The sequence below is a fragment of the Pseudoliparis swirei genome, chromosome 15 (assembly GCF_029220125.1).
Source record: "Pseudoliparis swirei isolate HS2019 ecotype Mariana Trench chromosome 15, NWPU_hadal_v1, whole genome shotgun sequence".
NCBI lineage: Eukaryota > Metazoa > Chordata > Actinopteri > Perciformes > Liparidae > Pseudoliparis > Pseudoliparis swirei.
The window spans coordinates 7248200-7264872 of NC_079402.1; the positions used below are offsets into that span (position 1 = coordinate 7248200).

General features: G+C 40.9%; 1 protein-coding gene and 1 long non-coding RNA gene across 3 annotated transcripts in view; both read right to left on the bottom strand.

Moving 5' to 3' along the window:
- Positions 1-1172: 1172 nt before the first annotated feature.
- LOC130205375 (WD repeat-containing protein 7) overlaps positions 1173-16673 on the bottom strand; it is a 165844-nt gene continuing 150343 nt past the window's right edge. For both annotated transcript variants that reach the window (XM_056432705.1, XM_056432704.1), the window contains exons 30-31: positions 9836-9940; positions 1173-4692 (exon numbers count right to left, since the gene is read on the bottom strand). In XM_056432705.1, the coding sequence (XP_056288680.1) occupies positions 4489-4692; positions 9836-9940 (309 nt within the window). In that variant the 3' untranslated portion in view covers positions 1173-4488. The remainder of the gene's footprint in view (positions 4693-9835; positions 9941-16673) is intronic.
- Positions 13505-15177, bottom strand: LOC130205377 (uncharacterized). Its single transcript, XR_008833903.1, has 2 exons — positions 14213-15177; positions 13505-13865 (listed from the first exon to the last, which is right to left on the bottom strand). It is a non-coding gene; the product is annotated as an uncharacterized LOC130205377 (long non-coding RNA).

Consider the following 16673-nt stretch of genomic DNA (forward strand, 5'->3'; position numbering starts at 1 on the left):
ATTACTAACTCTGCTTTCTCCCCGGAGTCCTTTTGACTTCACGTCTCATAAGGTCATCGGACTCTATGAGACGGCATAGATCCTATCTGCCTGATGGATCATCGAGGTCTGGGTCGTGGAATTCCTGCTACCGACTACGCCACTGGCCTGTTGAGACTCCAACCACTGTTGAGACTCCGCCCACTCCTCCTCTCTACCTCCATCTGCCAGATGGATCATGGAGGTCTCCATCGTGGAATATGCCTACGATGAACTATTCATACTCTGTCATATTCATTGAATGTATTTTAACTCTAAATCTGTCCTTCTGTACACATTACATCTATTGCATCTGTCCATCCTGGAGAGGGATCCTCCTCTGTTGCTCTCCTGAAGGTTTCTTCCCCTTTTTCCCCCTGAAGGGTTATTTGGGAGTTTTTCCTGATCCGATGCGAGGTTTTGGGGCAGGGATGTCTATGTGTACAGATTGTAAAGCACTCCGAGACAAATTTGTAATTTGTGAAATTGGGCTATACAAATAAACTGTATTGATCGGGCCCTATAATATAAGTAATAAATATAAATTGTCATTATATATAATATGGTCATTCATGAAGAGCAGAAGACTCAAAAGCTCCGCCACTTAACGGCACTCGCTGTGAGCGCTGCGCAGCGCAGTGCGTGCTGACAGCTTGACACGGAGCAGCGAGTGCGCTCTGATCGCACGCTCTCTTTATGAAGTATCGATACTAAAAATATGCAAAATCATATTGTTTTTAACGTACGGATACCTTGTTAGTATCGATACACCGTGCAGCGTGACAGCAGTAGATATAGCGGGCTGACATTCAAGCTAACCTGAAGCCCCCAAACACTGTCGACATCTTCACGCTGATTGGCCAAGACTTGACACGTCCCATCAAAGATGTTTTATTGCGACGAGCACCACATCGCATTTTCTCCGCGTCTCACTGCAATCTCAACAGCAGCGGGCCAGTTGACCCCCCCCCTCCCCAAAAAAACCTTCTTCGGATCTACACGATTCACGTGGATGACCTGTTTTGATTTCAAAACGGTGAATTTCACCGAAAGGAGACAAGTTTGCAGGTATGTTAATACCACAACTTTCGTCATTAAGATATACACATACTCTGCTTAATCTGAAGGACATAAATATGATAATGAAACAGGAGTTAATTTTTCATCTTTATTGAACACAAAGTTAACGACAACACATTTTAACACAACACGTATGTAGATTCAACCTGCTCTGTGGTACATCAAAGGAAGCTCATATACATGCACTACATCACGCAAACACACACACCCACACCTTCTAATATTGAGATTGAGTTCACTGTATGAACAATAAATAAAATGAATCTAAATGAATAAGGAAAATACTTTCAAAATTGAACAGAAAATTCTGAGCTGAATTTTTAAAACTAAGTTCAGCAGACACTCTTTAAAACACAGACTGGTCATGACTCATTGCACATTAGACATGTTTTAAACTGACGTAAATCCTTTGTTATTAATAATTAAATAATCAGAAGCAAGAGGGACCAAAAACAATATAGGTATTCTCCTGTCATATTTATATTAAATCACAGAACCACAACCACTTCAGGGTCAAGGATCAATATAACAAATACATTTGCAGTTTCTGGAGACAGTTTCAATAACTGCACCACGTCATATTTTTTTTCCATGTTACTGCATTTGCAGAAAAAACTGACAATTCTTTTAGACATTCCGGTTTATTACCTCCACCAAAGAACCTCATTTTTTCTGGGTGGATGCCCTGATCTTCCTCACTTGTTACTTACTCCTCTTCCTTGATGCCTTCTTCATTTTTCTCACCTTTCCTCCCAAGGGAAGCTGCCAAAAACATATTTTTTCAAACTGTTAAGAGTGGTGGATAAAACTAAAGATTAAGATCCCAAAGCTGTCTTCCACTGTGTCTGTGTGCGTGTGTGTGTGCGCGTGTGTTTTTAGCACACCGTCTGACGAGCTGCAGAATTTATTATTATTTTTTAAAGAGAAAAATAACTTGTGAAAAGCTTTGACATGCTCGGGTTTACAGGTGTGTAACGGTGTTAGAAGCGTTCTGACAGGACCAATGAAACTGACCGGATAGGGGAAAGACGGGATGGAGGACAGAGATGAGGAGGAGTGTAAAATATAGAATTCAAACTGATAAAGTGCAAATATCATGTACCAAGAGTCGCAGAAATCTAAATTTCAATTCAGTCGGATTCTGGAATGTTAACTCTATAAATATCATGTCTGTATTTGTATATATATTTATCTTTCTGTAGAAAATTGAGTACTGATGCTCTTACCCCCCTCACCCCCACCCTCGTGTGTGTCCGTTGTTTGTTTGACGCAACCTTCCACCACGAACCTAAGCAGACTTCCTCGCTCTTAATAGCAATTAATTTGCTCTGAGTGTCTGATAAGAACACTGCTGGGTTTACATTTGAGTTAGTTAAAATCATACAGAAGGTAAAGGTCAGTATCTGACATCAGGGAGCACTGAGCAAGCTTCAGTATTTGACAAAAAGGGAGTGAGAACAGGTTGCTAAAACAGCGAAATTAGTTTACAGTTAAGGTATAATGTAGCAAAAAGGTGTCAAAACAAAAGAGAAAATGTTAAACGACATAATTAAAAATACTGACACCAAACTATGAAGGCATGGTGAACTGTAACACAGTGGAGTACACTTCTACATCACAAGATGAGAGAATAAATCACTGGAGATCAGCAAAAAAGGTTAGCTGCTAAAGATTTTTGCATTCCTTATAAGAAGCGATAGATATGGTTATGAGAAGCGATATATATGGTTAGTTCCAAGATAAAGAGCTCATTGTCTACTGCTATTAAACAGTAATGCAAGCAACATTTAAGAAGAGATGAAGCTTCCATTAAAAAATAAAATAAGAATTATTAAACTGTAAACGTGACCCATTAATAAACAATTTTTACTCCCAATAAAAGTCACGATCTTCAAAGATGTAATGGAATCCTACAATATATATATATATATACTAAATATAACATTTTCAATCGATATAAACAGGAGATTCACTCATTTGGAAAACTTGTCAGTGCTAGGCAGACGGTCACGTTAGCCACAATATACAGCAAACAAGATCTACACTCACTGTACAAGATTACAGACTACATTACGCAGCAGTTCTGATATATAAATCATATATATATATTTTGATATATTCTGTGTGTACACATTGAGAGAAAGATGAATTAAAGATGGAAAGCTGCAAAAGATGAATAAAACGCATTTTGATCCGATTAGCCAAACCAACCTTTGGGAGGTGATGAGACATGTACTACGAGAATAAAGCTTGTCAAAATAGATGCAAACTAATGTTTTTAAATGCAATTAAAGTGTTAGAAGAGGCGGAGTAAAGTTAATGTGTTCAAACTCAAGGCAAATTGAAAACACGGTAAGAATTATTTAAGAAACTGAACCTGGATAAATAATTGACAAAATATATTAGCATGGTACCAGGTACGACGGAGTACTAAACTCAAAACTTGAACTGATTTCGGACCTGTATAGTGCAATTCTTTTTATCCTTTTTTTATGTCTGAAGTGAGTAATGCTGCACCTCCAGTATCCAAACTTTTATTGTGATCCTGCTTTTAGAAAGAGCAGTCTGAAGTGAGAATGTGTGTTCGTGAAAATACACTTGGGTGTAAACACATACACACACATTTCTGTGTTAAGCTCGGAGAGAATGAAAAGGATTTAAAGGTGTCACAAATGTAAAAGCAAATGCCAAAGATCTCTCACACACGCGAGCAAACGTTCAGTCGGAAATGTGAGTACTTCTCTGAAAGAGGTCAGAGTACGAAAGATTTATAGAAAGCACTGGGGAATGTATTTTATATATTTTCAACAGTCTACTACAATTAATTTTAGGTTGTTTTAGTGTGTGATTACAAAACAAAGTTTTACATAAAGAACAGAACATTGAAAGACTAATTGTGTATCAAAACCATGTTCAGTGTTTCTGCAGAGTGAATATTGCAAACATTTATTTATAAAGTGATTTTATGAAGGACTAAACCAAAAATCGAGGGGTGGGGTGTAAGAAATATCAGCCAGTTGAAGGCTAACTTTAAATAAAGAGTAAGTTAGGACCCAAAACGCAACAAAAGATATCCGTGACATCTGGCAAAAACAGCAAATAAATCAGAATGACAAGTAAATACCTTACGTAAACAAGCCTTCTATCACAGCTTTTCAATAAATTACAGAGTGAGTTTCCTAACAAGGATTAAAACCCAGACCTGAGCTTTACGATCATCCTTGCTTTTATTCCGATTATCAATTGTTGGACTCTGCAGCTCAGGATAAATATTTTAATCTAAAACTAAAGTGAATCGATGCTACAACATTTCAGACTCTGCCTTGTAGCAACAACAAAAAACTATTAACCGACACACCGCGAGGGCCCAGCTGGAGTTACAGATGTGGTTTAGACCATGAAGCGGTGCTCCTTGCCGTCGTGGGCCATGATGATGACATTGCGGTTGGAGGTCCAGATGAGGCGGGCAAGCTTTAGGTGGTTCTGGGAGCCCGGGGACGCTGGCTGCACCGGAGGGACCTGGTAGGTCTTAATGCAGCGGAGCTGAGGGGCAGAGTTCAACATCCCGATGCTGCCCAAAAGACTGGTATTCATCTGAAAAGGAAAGTGAACACGCCAAGCTACAGATAACACTTATATACATTACCCATCAATTAATCAACACTTCTTCTAGTTTAATATTTGTCTGTAAAAGGTCAAACACACAGTTACCGGAGTCAAAAGTGTTCAAACTTTACAAAAAGTAGAATAATTCTCACACTGGACTAAATAAGCAGATGGGTTTAAATCTATAAATGTGTGTGAAAAAAATCAATTATTAAAATTGATAATGCTAACAGTGAGCGCAAGCCCACGAATACACTCATAAAAACTGATCAAACACTCGGTAGTTTAAATTGGCTAATTTTTTCAGATTATGGATTATGAATAATAAACGGACCTGTACTTCTATAGTGGTTTGGTTTATTCCCAAAGCAAATGCAACTCAAGTGCATGGGTATTGTAGTATTTAGAGCTATCCACCATACCAAACTGACAGAAACAAAGTGTCATCTGAAAATAAGTCAAAAATAATGAAAACTGGTTACATCATATACCCAGGAGATGTTGGGAAGCATCGAGGCATGAAACCACACACACACTCTCTGACAGGTCACTCTTTTTGACACACAGTCCTCATCTTCTTCTTAACTAACGCCTCTCTTTTGTTGTTGTTGTTGTTGTTGTTGTAGCCAATGGAGAAACCAGCGCTGGTGTTTTCATTGCCGCTTGCATTCATATCATTTGGGACACTATGAGAAAATAGTTTGGCTTATGTTACCGGCTTTTTTAGCATGCCTCTAAGGTTTGCTGCCATATTGTGAAACTTGCACACCTCTCCCTTTCAACTGCGTGCTGGGGGAGCTCAGGGTAGTTGTGGCAGTCTGTACCATCATTGCCCAAGTAAGAGAAAACTCTTTTTTTAAAACATCGTTCTACACCATGGATTCTAAATAATTGATCAAATCGATTCATCACGCAGTTCTAATGACATGGCAACAACACAACCTGGATAGAGCACAACCACAAGGCCCCAAATACTCTGAGTTCATTCAGTGATCATTAGTTGATGGTCATTACATTAGCATACTGTAACTGAAATGGTAAGGGCCGAACGGTGTCTCCTGCATTTGGACTTAATATTGAGGTTTGTGTTTGATGGCTTTTCACTAAACAAATGTCATATATTCCTTCGACCCTGTTGAAACTCTTGTGATGGAAGAGTGTGTGTGTGTGTGTGAGAGTGAGACAGTGAAAGTGAGAGAGAGAGAGAGAGAGTGTAGGAAAAACACAGCATGTAGAAACTATCGTTTCCTGAGATGACACCGCCCGTCTCTCACTCACACACACACACACACACACACACTCTCTCACACACACACAGATACAGACACAAACATAGACACACAAACACACCCACACACACACCGACAGAGCGTCTGCCAGCTCATTACCACAGCAGCCGTCTTGCCGGCGCGCTAGCAGCGGTTTATGCTTACAGTAATGCCATTAGTGTGTGTGTGTGTGTGTGTGTGTGTGTGTGTGTGTGTGTGTGTGTCTGCAGACAGTGTCAGAGGTCGTAAAGACCTTTCATTCAAAATAACAGTTCTGGGAAGAAGCGGTCTGAAGTGTGTGTGTGTGTATGTGCATGTGTGGGTTTATCATATATATCTTATATTTTGTGTTTTGTTTTTATTCTTGTGTGTTGCTGCTACTGTCACGACAAATTTCCCCTTGGGGATTAATAAAGTATATATCTATCTATCTATCTATCTATCATGTACAGGACTGTCTCAGAAAATTAGAATATTGTGATGAAGTTCTTTATTTTCTGTAATGCAATTAAAAAAACAAAAATGTCATGCATTCTGGATTCATTACAAATCAACTGAAATATTGCAAGCCTTTTATTCTTTTAATATTGCTGATTATGGCTTACAGCTTAAGAAAACTCAAATATCCTATCTCTAAATATTAGAATATCATGAAAAAGTATACTAGTAGGGTATTAAACAAATCACTTGAATTGTCTAATTAACTCGAAACACATGCAAGGGTTTCCTGAGCCTTGACAAACACTCAGCTGTTATAAATCTTTTTTTTTTACTTGGTCTGAGGAAATATTAAAATTTTATGAGATAGGATTTTAGAGTTTTCTTAAGCTGTAAGCCATAATCAGCAATATTAAAAGAATAAAAGGCTTGCAATATTTCAGTTGATTTGTAATGAATCCAGAATGCATGACATTTTTGTTTTTTAAATTGCATTACAGAAAATAAAGAACTTTATCACAATATTCTAATTTTCTGAGACAGTCCTGTATGTGTGGCATTGTATATTTAGATGTTGTTCATATTTAGTTTGTGCATTGGAACCTTTGAATGTATAGCATATGAACAAAATAAATAAACAATATAATTCTGTACAGTCAACCCACATTATTAAAAATGTTACTCATAATACCGTATCTTAACTTTATTCAAACTCGATAAACAGATTTTGTGAAAGCAGGGAATCTGCAGTTTTCATGAAAGAAAAAATTATAATTGGGATTTTTTTTGTTTTGTTTAAAGTTTGACTGATATAAAATGTAGTTTTTGTCCTACTCTGACTTACAGCAATACAGCAATCACCTACACTATTACACATATTCACATTTATAATACGGGTAGATGAAATCAAGCATTCTGATTGGTTGAGAGTGAGTCACGAGGTGTACTTTAATCAGCCATAATGTCACAGCTGTTTACATTTATCTGAGCGTTCCATATCAGTGCACATTCAAAATAACAATCACAGTAGATTTTGTGCGACCGTTAGTTGTCAGTTCAAGTTTGACAGTTACAAACATGTTTCGTATCAAATTTGATATTTTGGGGGGAATGACTTTAAATTAGTGGTTAGCGGAAGAGGAAACTTCAGATGAACGTCATGCTACCAGAGAGAAGAAAGAAAGAAAGTGAGACATATGAAATTGTGCGTGACAAAAAAACACTGTCAGACCAACGAAGTGGGCAATGAACTGCTTCACCAATTGGTGCGAAGAGAAACCAGTAGCTAGACCTGAAGAACAGAACCAGAGACACTATGAATGAAATAATGCGGGGTGATTTCTATGGCAATGTGCGCAATGGAAAGGGAGACCACTATGGGATCAGCAGTTACGTCTGAACGTTGAGTCGGTGCTGATGTTTGATGAAGCGCGTTCACGACCGCAAACAATGTTTTTGTTGGCGTTATAAAAACCTGTAGACGTCAGGGACACGACAAAAGAAAGTTTGGTAAAGTTCACAGACTATTTTCTCTCTGCTACTGAAATGCGATACACAATGTTTGGTGGCGACAACTATTTTGTGCTGAAAGGCAGCCTACTATTTACTTACTATTTATAATGTCGCACACAACCGTGTTAAAAAAGCAATAAGTCACTCGACGCAGTACTTTGTCGTCAATAATGTCCTTTACAAGGGTTTGCCTAAAAACACCCTTAAAGCGGACATTATTGATGACAAAGTACTGCCTCTCGCACCTTATTGCTTAAATACACTCCGGACAATAGAATCAGTTATGGGTTGGCCCTTTCACCGATGTAACACCCAGCACAACCATTTGGTTGAGGCCACAGGTCTATGCGCCTATGTGTAAGGGGCAGGACTTGACCAAAAATACTGCGGTCAGGTCAGCCAGGTTGCAACATTTGGCCATACCCAACCAACACTCTTGCTGTTCCTGGAATTTATCTGGCAATCGGCCCTCAATGGACAGAAGTCCCAGAATCTCACTATCTCTCCAGCAAGACAGTTACGTCAGTCTCTTTGTGTAAAATGACCCTTCTTCTCACCGTCAAGGTGTTTGTATTCTTCTGGTTTTGCGCCAGTGGTATGATAGAGAAGTCATCAACGGCCACTCACTCACCAGAAACACCCTATGAATTCTCCAGACATTGAGTAGCTCTATAAGATCACGCAGAATTTTTTTTGGGAGTGTGTCTTCTCGCGGACGAGAGGCTCGTGCAAACATGTATGTGTCCTCCTCGGCCAAACTGCAACGCTAGTTAGCTCAGTGATGCTAGGCAAGCTTGCCATAACAGATATAGATGGAGGCTTTTTTTGGCATGGTGTAGTTGCTCACTGCAAGGTCTGAGGTTTATATTGAGTAACCAGTTCATGATTTATGGGAAGAGATATTACCGTTGAGATTTTTTAAATGTATTTCTTCTGGAGCTTTGAGTAGATGGAGATCTAGTCCTATTATATTATGGGAGCCAGAGCCTTTTGTTATCAAGCTCCTCTTTTATGGAACCAGCTTCCAATTTCAGTCCGGGAGGCAGACACAGTCACCTCATTTAAGATTAGACTTAAGACTTTCCTCTTTGACAGAGCTTATAGTTAGGGCTGAATCAGGTTCACCTGGTCCAGCCCCTTGATATGCTGCTATAGGCTTATAGCTGCCGGGGGATGTTTTAGGATGCACTGAGCACCTATCTCCTCTTTTTTTTCTCTCCTTAGGGATGAATTTTCATCTCTCCATCACACGTTACTAACTCTGCTTTCTTCCCGGAGTCCTTTTGACTTCACGTCTCATGGGGTCATCGGACATAGATCCTATCTGCCTGATGGATCATCGAGGTCTGGGTCGAGGAATTCCTGCTACCGACTACGCCACTGTCCTGTTGAGACTCCGCCCACTGTTGAGACTCCGCCCACTCCTCCTCTCTACTGCCATCTGCCTGATGGATCGTGGAGGTCTCCATCGTGGAATATGCCTACTATGAACTATTCATACACTCTGTCATATTCATTGAATGTATTTTAACTCTAAATCTGTCCTTTTGTACATATTACATCTATTGCACCTGTCCATCCTGGAGAGGGATCCTCCTCTGTTGCTCTCCTGAAGGTTTCTTCCCTTTTTTTCCCCCTGAAGGGTTGTTTGGGAGTTTTTCCTGGTCCGATGTGAGGTTTTGGGGCAGGGATGTCTATGTGTACAGATTGTAAAGCACTCCGAGACAAATTTGTAATTTATGAAATTGGGCTATACAAATGAACTGAATTGAATTGAATTGAATATTAGAGAGAAGGCAGACCTCTCTACTACCAATATCTCCAAAACAACTCTCACCAAAACCATTGCTTTTTTAAGCCCTGTAGACCTAACAATCAACATGTATCTGTAGTTGTGTGTGGGTGTCATTCACCTGCCAGAAGGAGATGTGGCTGTCAGCATTGGAGTACGTTGCAAGGTATCGGCCATCAGGTGCAAACGACACCGCTGTGATCGGACCCTTATGACCATGGATGTTCTAGGAAGACGAAGAAAGAAAGTGAGATACACTCGTTAAACCAAATGCACTTTTACAACACTTTCACATTTCTGCAATACAAATATACAAATACAAATTTGGTTCTGTGCCAAAAACAGTCAAACAAAACTCCCAAAGTTAATCATGTAATCGCAGCTTCTAGAAGGGATTTGTATGAAAATAAAAAAATCGGTCAAATCTGATCTCTGCTGTGCCTAATGAAAATGTCAGTAGCTCAACTTATTAAAAGTCAAAGAGCTACACTGTGTAAATGTTCAGTATATAAAGGATTGCTGAGTTTTTTGTGCGTACATGCGTGTGTGTGTGTTGGGGGTCGGTAGGTAGTGTTATCGAGGGATAGGTTATATTTTCAGGAGTCTTAATGGTCAACCTGTCCCAGCAGAGACTGGCTCAAGTGTGTGTGTGTGTGTGTGTGTTTGTGGAGGGGGGGGGGGGGGGGGCTGATGCTACTGTAAGTGATACTATGAAGACATAAAAAAGCTTGATCTGAATCGAGATCGTAAAGAGTTTTTCCCACAATTTTGAGAATTCCGATAGATGACAGAGGCCTTTTGGGAAATGTTGTCTGCCGGCAAGCCAGCCAGACAGCCAGACTTCATCAGTCATAACTCTCCGGTCTGTGTACTTTGCACATCCTCGTCACTGCCCTAATAAAATGATGATGTGAAGGTCTGCTGCCTCTAGAGTCAGTGCAGTAAACTGGTGGTTACGACCAATAACCCCATGACAGTGTGTCAATCCTGATGAGGGTGACTAAAAGAAAATCCTTCTAATTTCCAACAGTCCCTCGACTATTATAAAAACATAGTACATTCATGGTGTATACAAAGATCTAAAAAAAAAAAATGTTCACCACTTAAAAATAAATCCAACCTCACGCTGTGTCAATCCCGTTTACAAACCAACTCCAAACCCTTCCCCCTTCATTTAGGTTTCTGGTGTGGATTCGTCTTTCTACGCTTTTTACGAGTTGTTCGACCTCTCTGAGCAACTGTAAATGCAAACGTCGTCATCCAAAATGGCATCCGATCAGCAGATTTGTCTCACCAGCACAAGGTTCTTTACGCCAAACAAAGTCAAGAATGCAAAGATGCAGAATTAAAAAACATAATTGTGCTCTAGGCAGCTAACTGGCTTCTTGCTAACTTCATTCATGTACCACGTTTGGGACTAGCGCTGTTCATTACAACCACATACATTTTCAGAATCAAACTTGCGAGGTTTCTGTGCAGAACAATTTTTATTGAAAACATCTAGTCCTGTTTTTACAGATGAAGTTCTGTTAAACTCAGATGCATCTTTTCTGTCTTGTTGCCGATGGCTTTGCACATGCTGCCGCTGTTGTTTCTTTTCCAGCACACACCACACCACCATGAAACAAAAGCCCTGTGACTTTAACATCAGCACTCGAAGCAGCCTGACATGTTTCTGCGTTAATCATTTTGCACAATGCAAATTGATTTCCTATGGTTAAGGGGATACAGAATAGGGAATAGAACTTTATATGTTGGCAGGGTCCTCGCGCCCTTCCTTCGGAGTTCTAGGTTTCTTTATGGACTCGCACTTGCATGGGCTCAAAATTGTACTCTAGTTTTAACAGCTTATAACGTGTAATGCAGTGTTATTGAAGTTTAATAGAACAATGACAAGCAGACGAACAAATAGAAACGTTACAGTATTTTTTGTATTTTCTATCCAACAACCCTCAACCGTATCTAAAACAACTCCATATCGCTCCTCATCAACCATGGACGATCACTCTTGCTGATGAAACCAAATTGCAGCCGCAGCAGCCTCAGGTTTGGTCCCAATGAATTCTGTTTTGTAAAAAAGACGAGGTGAAAGACACATTTTGGCCTCCATTTTAATCAATGCGCCTCAGGAAAAACTTGGTTCTCCACCGCGCCGCCCAGATTCTCCCTGACAGTAAGTGTTTGGTTTGAAAAAGATAATTCCATCAGATGATGGGACAGCTTCTGGTCCAACAGATGCTGCCAATCACCTCCAGAACTCAGGGGACGAAATAAAGCGGTGCCGCTGCTGCACGTAACACAATACACTGTCCCACCAGATGCAGGGTGTGTAACGTAATAAACGCCACTCGTCCCCAGGATTCCCGCCCCGCCTCAGTCTGCGACTGGGATTACAAACTCTCACCTCCAGATGAGATTAAAATGCATTGTCTCAGGCTTCCAGACCATGAAATTATAACCCATCCATGGCAATTAAAGCAGAAAATAAAATAATGTAATGAAATTAAAATCTCATCTTTTTAATTCGTTCTCTCCCTCCTTCTTTTAGGGGAAATCCTATTAGATTTCAGCAGTGCTGGCTGTGAAAAAAGGTGAATTATTTTGATTTCTTTCCAGCTTTTATCCCTGTCTCATACTGCCATATTTTCCCTCCCTCTCCTACCTAGTCTCAATTCACTCTTTCCATCCTTCTCTTCGGCGAGGTCACATATTACATGTCCCATCAAAAATGGTCGAAAGACATATGTTTATCAGTTCAAATTCAAGAGGCCGTCGAGAATTAAATACAACACCAACATCCTGCTTTTAGGATCCAGGTAACTGAACTTTATAATCTAGGGTTTAGTGTTTACTGCTCAAGGACAATTCTACAAGCTGTCGATCAATTTACCTGTTCTACCACCTGAGCTACAGCTGCGAGGCTGATCTACAGGTGGCACTTCACCTTGTTGGCATGTACTCCACTTCTCATGATCCACTAGAAGTGTGCGGTTTCTAAATCTAAACAGTCTACCTGTCTCTTGGACCCCATCCCAATGAGGCTGATTTAAGACGTTTTGCCTTTATTTGGCACCTCTCTGTTGGATATTGTCAATGTGTCTTTGTTAACAGGCCACATTCCTTCAAAGGAGCTGTCATTAAACCTCTCCTGAAGAAGCCCACTCTTATCTGGACCTGGATGACCACCAAGGTTAATCACGGAGTTCCACAAGCTTCTGTGCTTGGAGTGGACCAATTATTTATTTACCGTATATGCTTCCTTTGGGCAATATTATCAGAAAACACTCCTTACATATCATTGTTGATGCACCATCATATCTTAAAGAGCTTGTAGTACCATATTGCCCCACTAGAGAGCTGTGCTCACTAAATGCGGGACTACTTGTGGTTCCAAGAGTCCTAAAAAGTAAAATGGGAGCCAGAGCCTTTAGTTATTCAAGCTCCTTTTTTATGGAACCAGCTTCCACTTTCAGTCTGGGGGGCAGACACAGTCACCACATTTAAGAGTAGACTTAAGACTTTCCTCTTTAATAGCGCTTATAGTTAGGGCTATCTCATGTTTGCCCTGGTCCAGCCCCTAAATATTCTGCTATAACAGGGTGTCTACAGGAATAAACCAGTGAAATTTAAGACTTTTTAAGACTTTTTAAGACCACGTCTAAATAAAATTTAAGACCTAATTTACGATGGAAATATACATTAATCTAAATTAATTAATTCAAAGTAAACACACTGATGTCTGTTCAAAATTAACAGTATGGTGTAATGCAAAAGGATAACACAAATGTCATTGCTGTTGTAAATTATATTTATTAATACATTTTCAGAACATTTAAGTCCCATGAACAAATGTCTCTAAAATTAAGTAAATATATTTAAAAAATCCATGCAACATAGTTCCTTTTGAACAAAAAAAATCCATAAAATAACAAATAACATTTCCAGCTGCTTTTAAAATGCAAATTCATTTACATAATAGAATGTATGTGTGTGTGGGTGAGTGAGTGAGTGTGAGTTCTCATGTCTCTATGTGATGGATGTTTGTGCACAGGTTCATGTCTACTCCTGAGCTTTTGTGAATATATTAGGAAAACATTCCTTTTCAAACTGTATTAATATAAAAACTTCCAGTTGACATTTGGTCCATTCTCCTGGAAAAAAGAAAGAAAAAAGGCAGACATTAGCCAAACAACAGTCACCACATCTCTTATGACACCACCACTTCAGATTAATGTCAGACTGGATAAATAGGAATGAATACTATTTTTACAAATTAAGCAACGCGAGCCATCCCTTGAGCCTAGTGAACACTATGTAGACATATTGACAGGTAAACACCACTCTACTACCATTCTAAAACTATTTTTAATTAGTCTAATTAATGTGTAGTGCGCCTATGCATAGCTGTTATTAACTTGACACATGAGTAAAGCTTAACTATATGAAACATACTCATATACAAGAGGATAGTTAATACATATATTTATGTTAGACTTACTTTGAGATGCTGAAGTAGGTCCTGGTGTCATGGCCCATGAGCTCCATAGGATCCTGACGGGACCTGGTCATTTCACCAATAGCGCACATGAAGTCCAGCTGTCTGCTCGCAGTGGTCTGGTCCAGAGTCTCGTGGAACAGAATGAAGAACGCACTGCAGCGTTGGTCTTCGGTGATGAGCTCTTTGTTGCAAGGCGCTGGATTTCCTCCGGTGACCTCCAGCGTTGTAATTGACGTCGTTGCGGGCGGCGGAGCAGGAGCTAGCGGCAGAGCAGCAGCTAGCGGCGGAGCAGGAGCTAGTGGCGGAGCAGCAGCTAGCCCCGCGGGCTGCTGGCGGCCTTCGCTAGTCTCTGTGCTTCTTGCTCTGCACGTGAGATTCCACCGCTGGAAAGTCTCGCGACACATAACGCAGATTCAGAAGCATTTCACCGACCGTGACCAGAAACACTCGTTCTTTTCAAGCCGTTGTTGAACTTGCATCCTGCCATGTTTTCTAAAGTAGCCGATGCTTCACGTTGTAGGGGATTGATAGGACCGAATACGCGGTGCTCACCCGTGTGCGCGCATCACGGCAGAGCTTCGATGCCGGCGCGCATCGCTCTGTCGCGCGAGCCGAGAATTGTTTGCAGGGGATTTCACCCTGTTATAGGGGAAACACTGGAGTTGATAAGCGTGTCTTCTTGTCTGATCAATACGCAACTGTGAGGTGCGCGAATGGACCGAGCGGACAGCTGCTGGTCACTCAACAGCCCGACCTGCATAAATAGATGGTGCGCGCGCAGCGCGCCAACATATTTTTTGGGAGCACCGAAGACCCATTTTGACCCAGGAAAACCCCTGGACATGACACCCAAAAAATTTAAGACCAATCCAATCTGAATTTAAGACAATTTAAGACTTTTTAAGGCCTTATTTTTAGGAAAAGCAATTTAAGACTTTTTAAGACTTTTTAAGGACCCGCGGACACCCTGTATAAGCTTAAAGGCTGCTCGGGGGATGTTCTAGGATACACTGAGCTCCTCTCTCCACTTCGCTCTCTTCTTTACGTCTTTTCATTGGATATTACTAGCTCTACTTCTTCCCCGGAACCTTTGTGCTTTCTCGCCTCATAGGATCCATTGGACCTGGCTGTGTCTGAAGCTGGTCCTGGGTCCTACCTCCTTCCCACTGCTTCCTGTATCCAGCCCCTGGCCTGGCCTCCTTCCCAATAGCCCTGCCTCCTTCTTTGTGCCTCCTGCATCAATGGCCTTGCCTCATTGGTCCGGCCTCTTCCGCGATGCCTCCTGCCTGGTGGGCCGGCCTCGTGCCTCCGTGGCCCTGCCTCCTGCCATTGCATTACTGATGCTACCCCCTCCTCTATTCCTCCTTCTGTTTCATGGATTGTGGAGTTCTGGATCGTGGTCCCTGCCTACTCCTCATTATTCATACATTTCTGTTATATTCATTGAATGTATTGTAACTCTGTAACGCTGTTCATTCTGTACACATGCCTTCTATTGTTTCCGTCCATCCAGGGAGAGGGATCCTCCTGTGTTGCTCTCCTGAAGGTTTCTTCTCTTTTTCCCCATGAAAGAGTTTTTCCTGATCCGATGTGAGATCATGGGACAGGGATGTCCTATGTGTACAGATTGTAACGCCCTCAAAGGCACATTTGTAATTTTGTTCTACAAAAAATAAACTGAATTGCATTAAGAACACAAACTGGTGAAAAAAAGAAAGAAAAAAAAAAGTGAATGAACAGAGAGAGAAAAAGGTTGCAAAATAGAACTGTTTAATGTGCATCAAATATTGATGCTTTAATATATATTTTGATCAGTGTGTGCGTGCGTTTGTGTGTCACGGTGGACTGTCTACCAAATCAATCAGCCTATCAAAGAGCAGTGAAGCACACTGAAACCATTTACAGCACTCTGTACACCTGATGCCTGAGGGACTGAACTGTGTGTGTGTGTGTGTGTGTCTGTGTGTCTGTAGTTGTCATACAGAAGGCTCATCCCATCATATTTCCATCCCCTGTGAGTAACACTGACAGCTTTTAAACCCTGCCTCCTCTGAGAATGACACCAACTTGAACCAATAAAAGGTTGTTTTCACTGAAGGTTGCATCATTCACAGTTGTGTGTATGAAATGTTTCTGCTCCCACCATAAGGGAGCGCTATAATAAAGGCTTTTTTTGGCTGAAAGCTACCAAACTGCACATTGCATATTCGATTGCTTTCTATCGATTTGTTTGTTGCATCGAGCTGCGCCATGTCGTATGGGTCACATGGGCCAAGGCTGGAGCAGGTGCTCGCGGTGTACACTGTAGTAGGAAGGCTGGGGCTTCCCGAGCTTACAGACAAGCGTGCATTAAAACCCCTGTTTAGCCACTAGTCAGCCTCATATTCCCCGAAGGCTATGCCAGGACCTCAATGACACATGTTAATGATCGAGTCCTGTGACATGTCACACGGTTAACAAA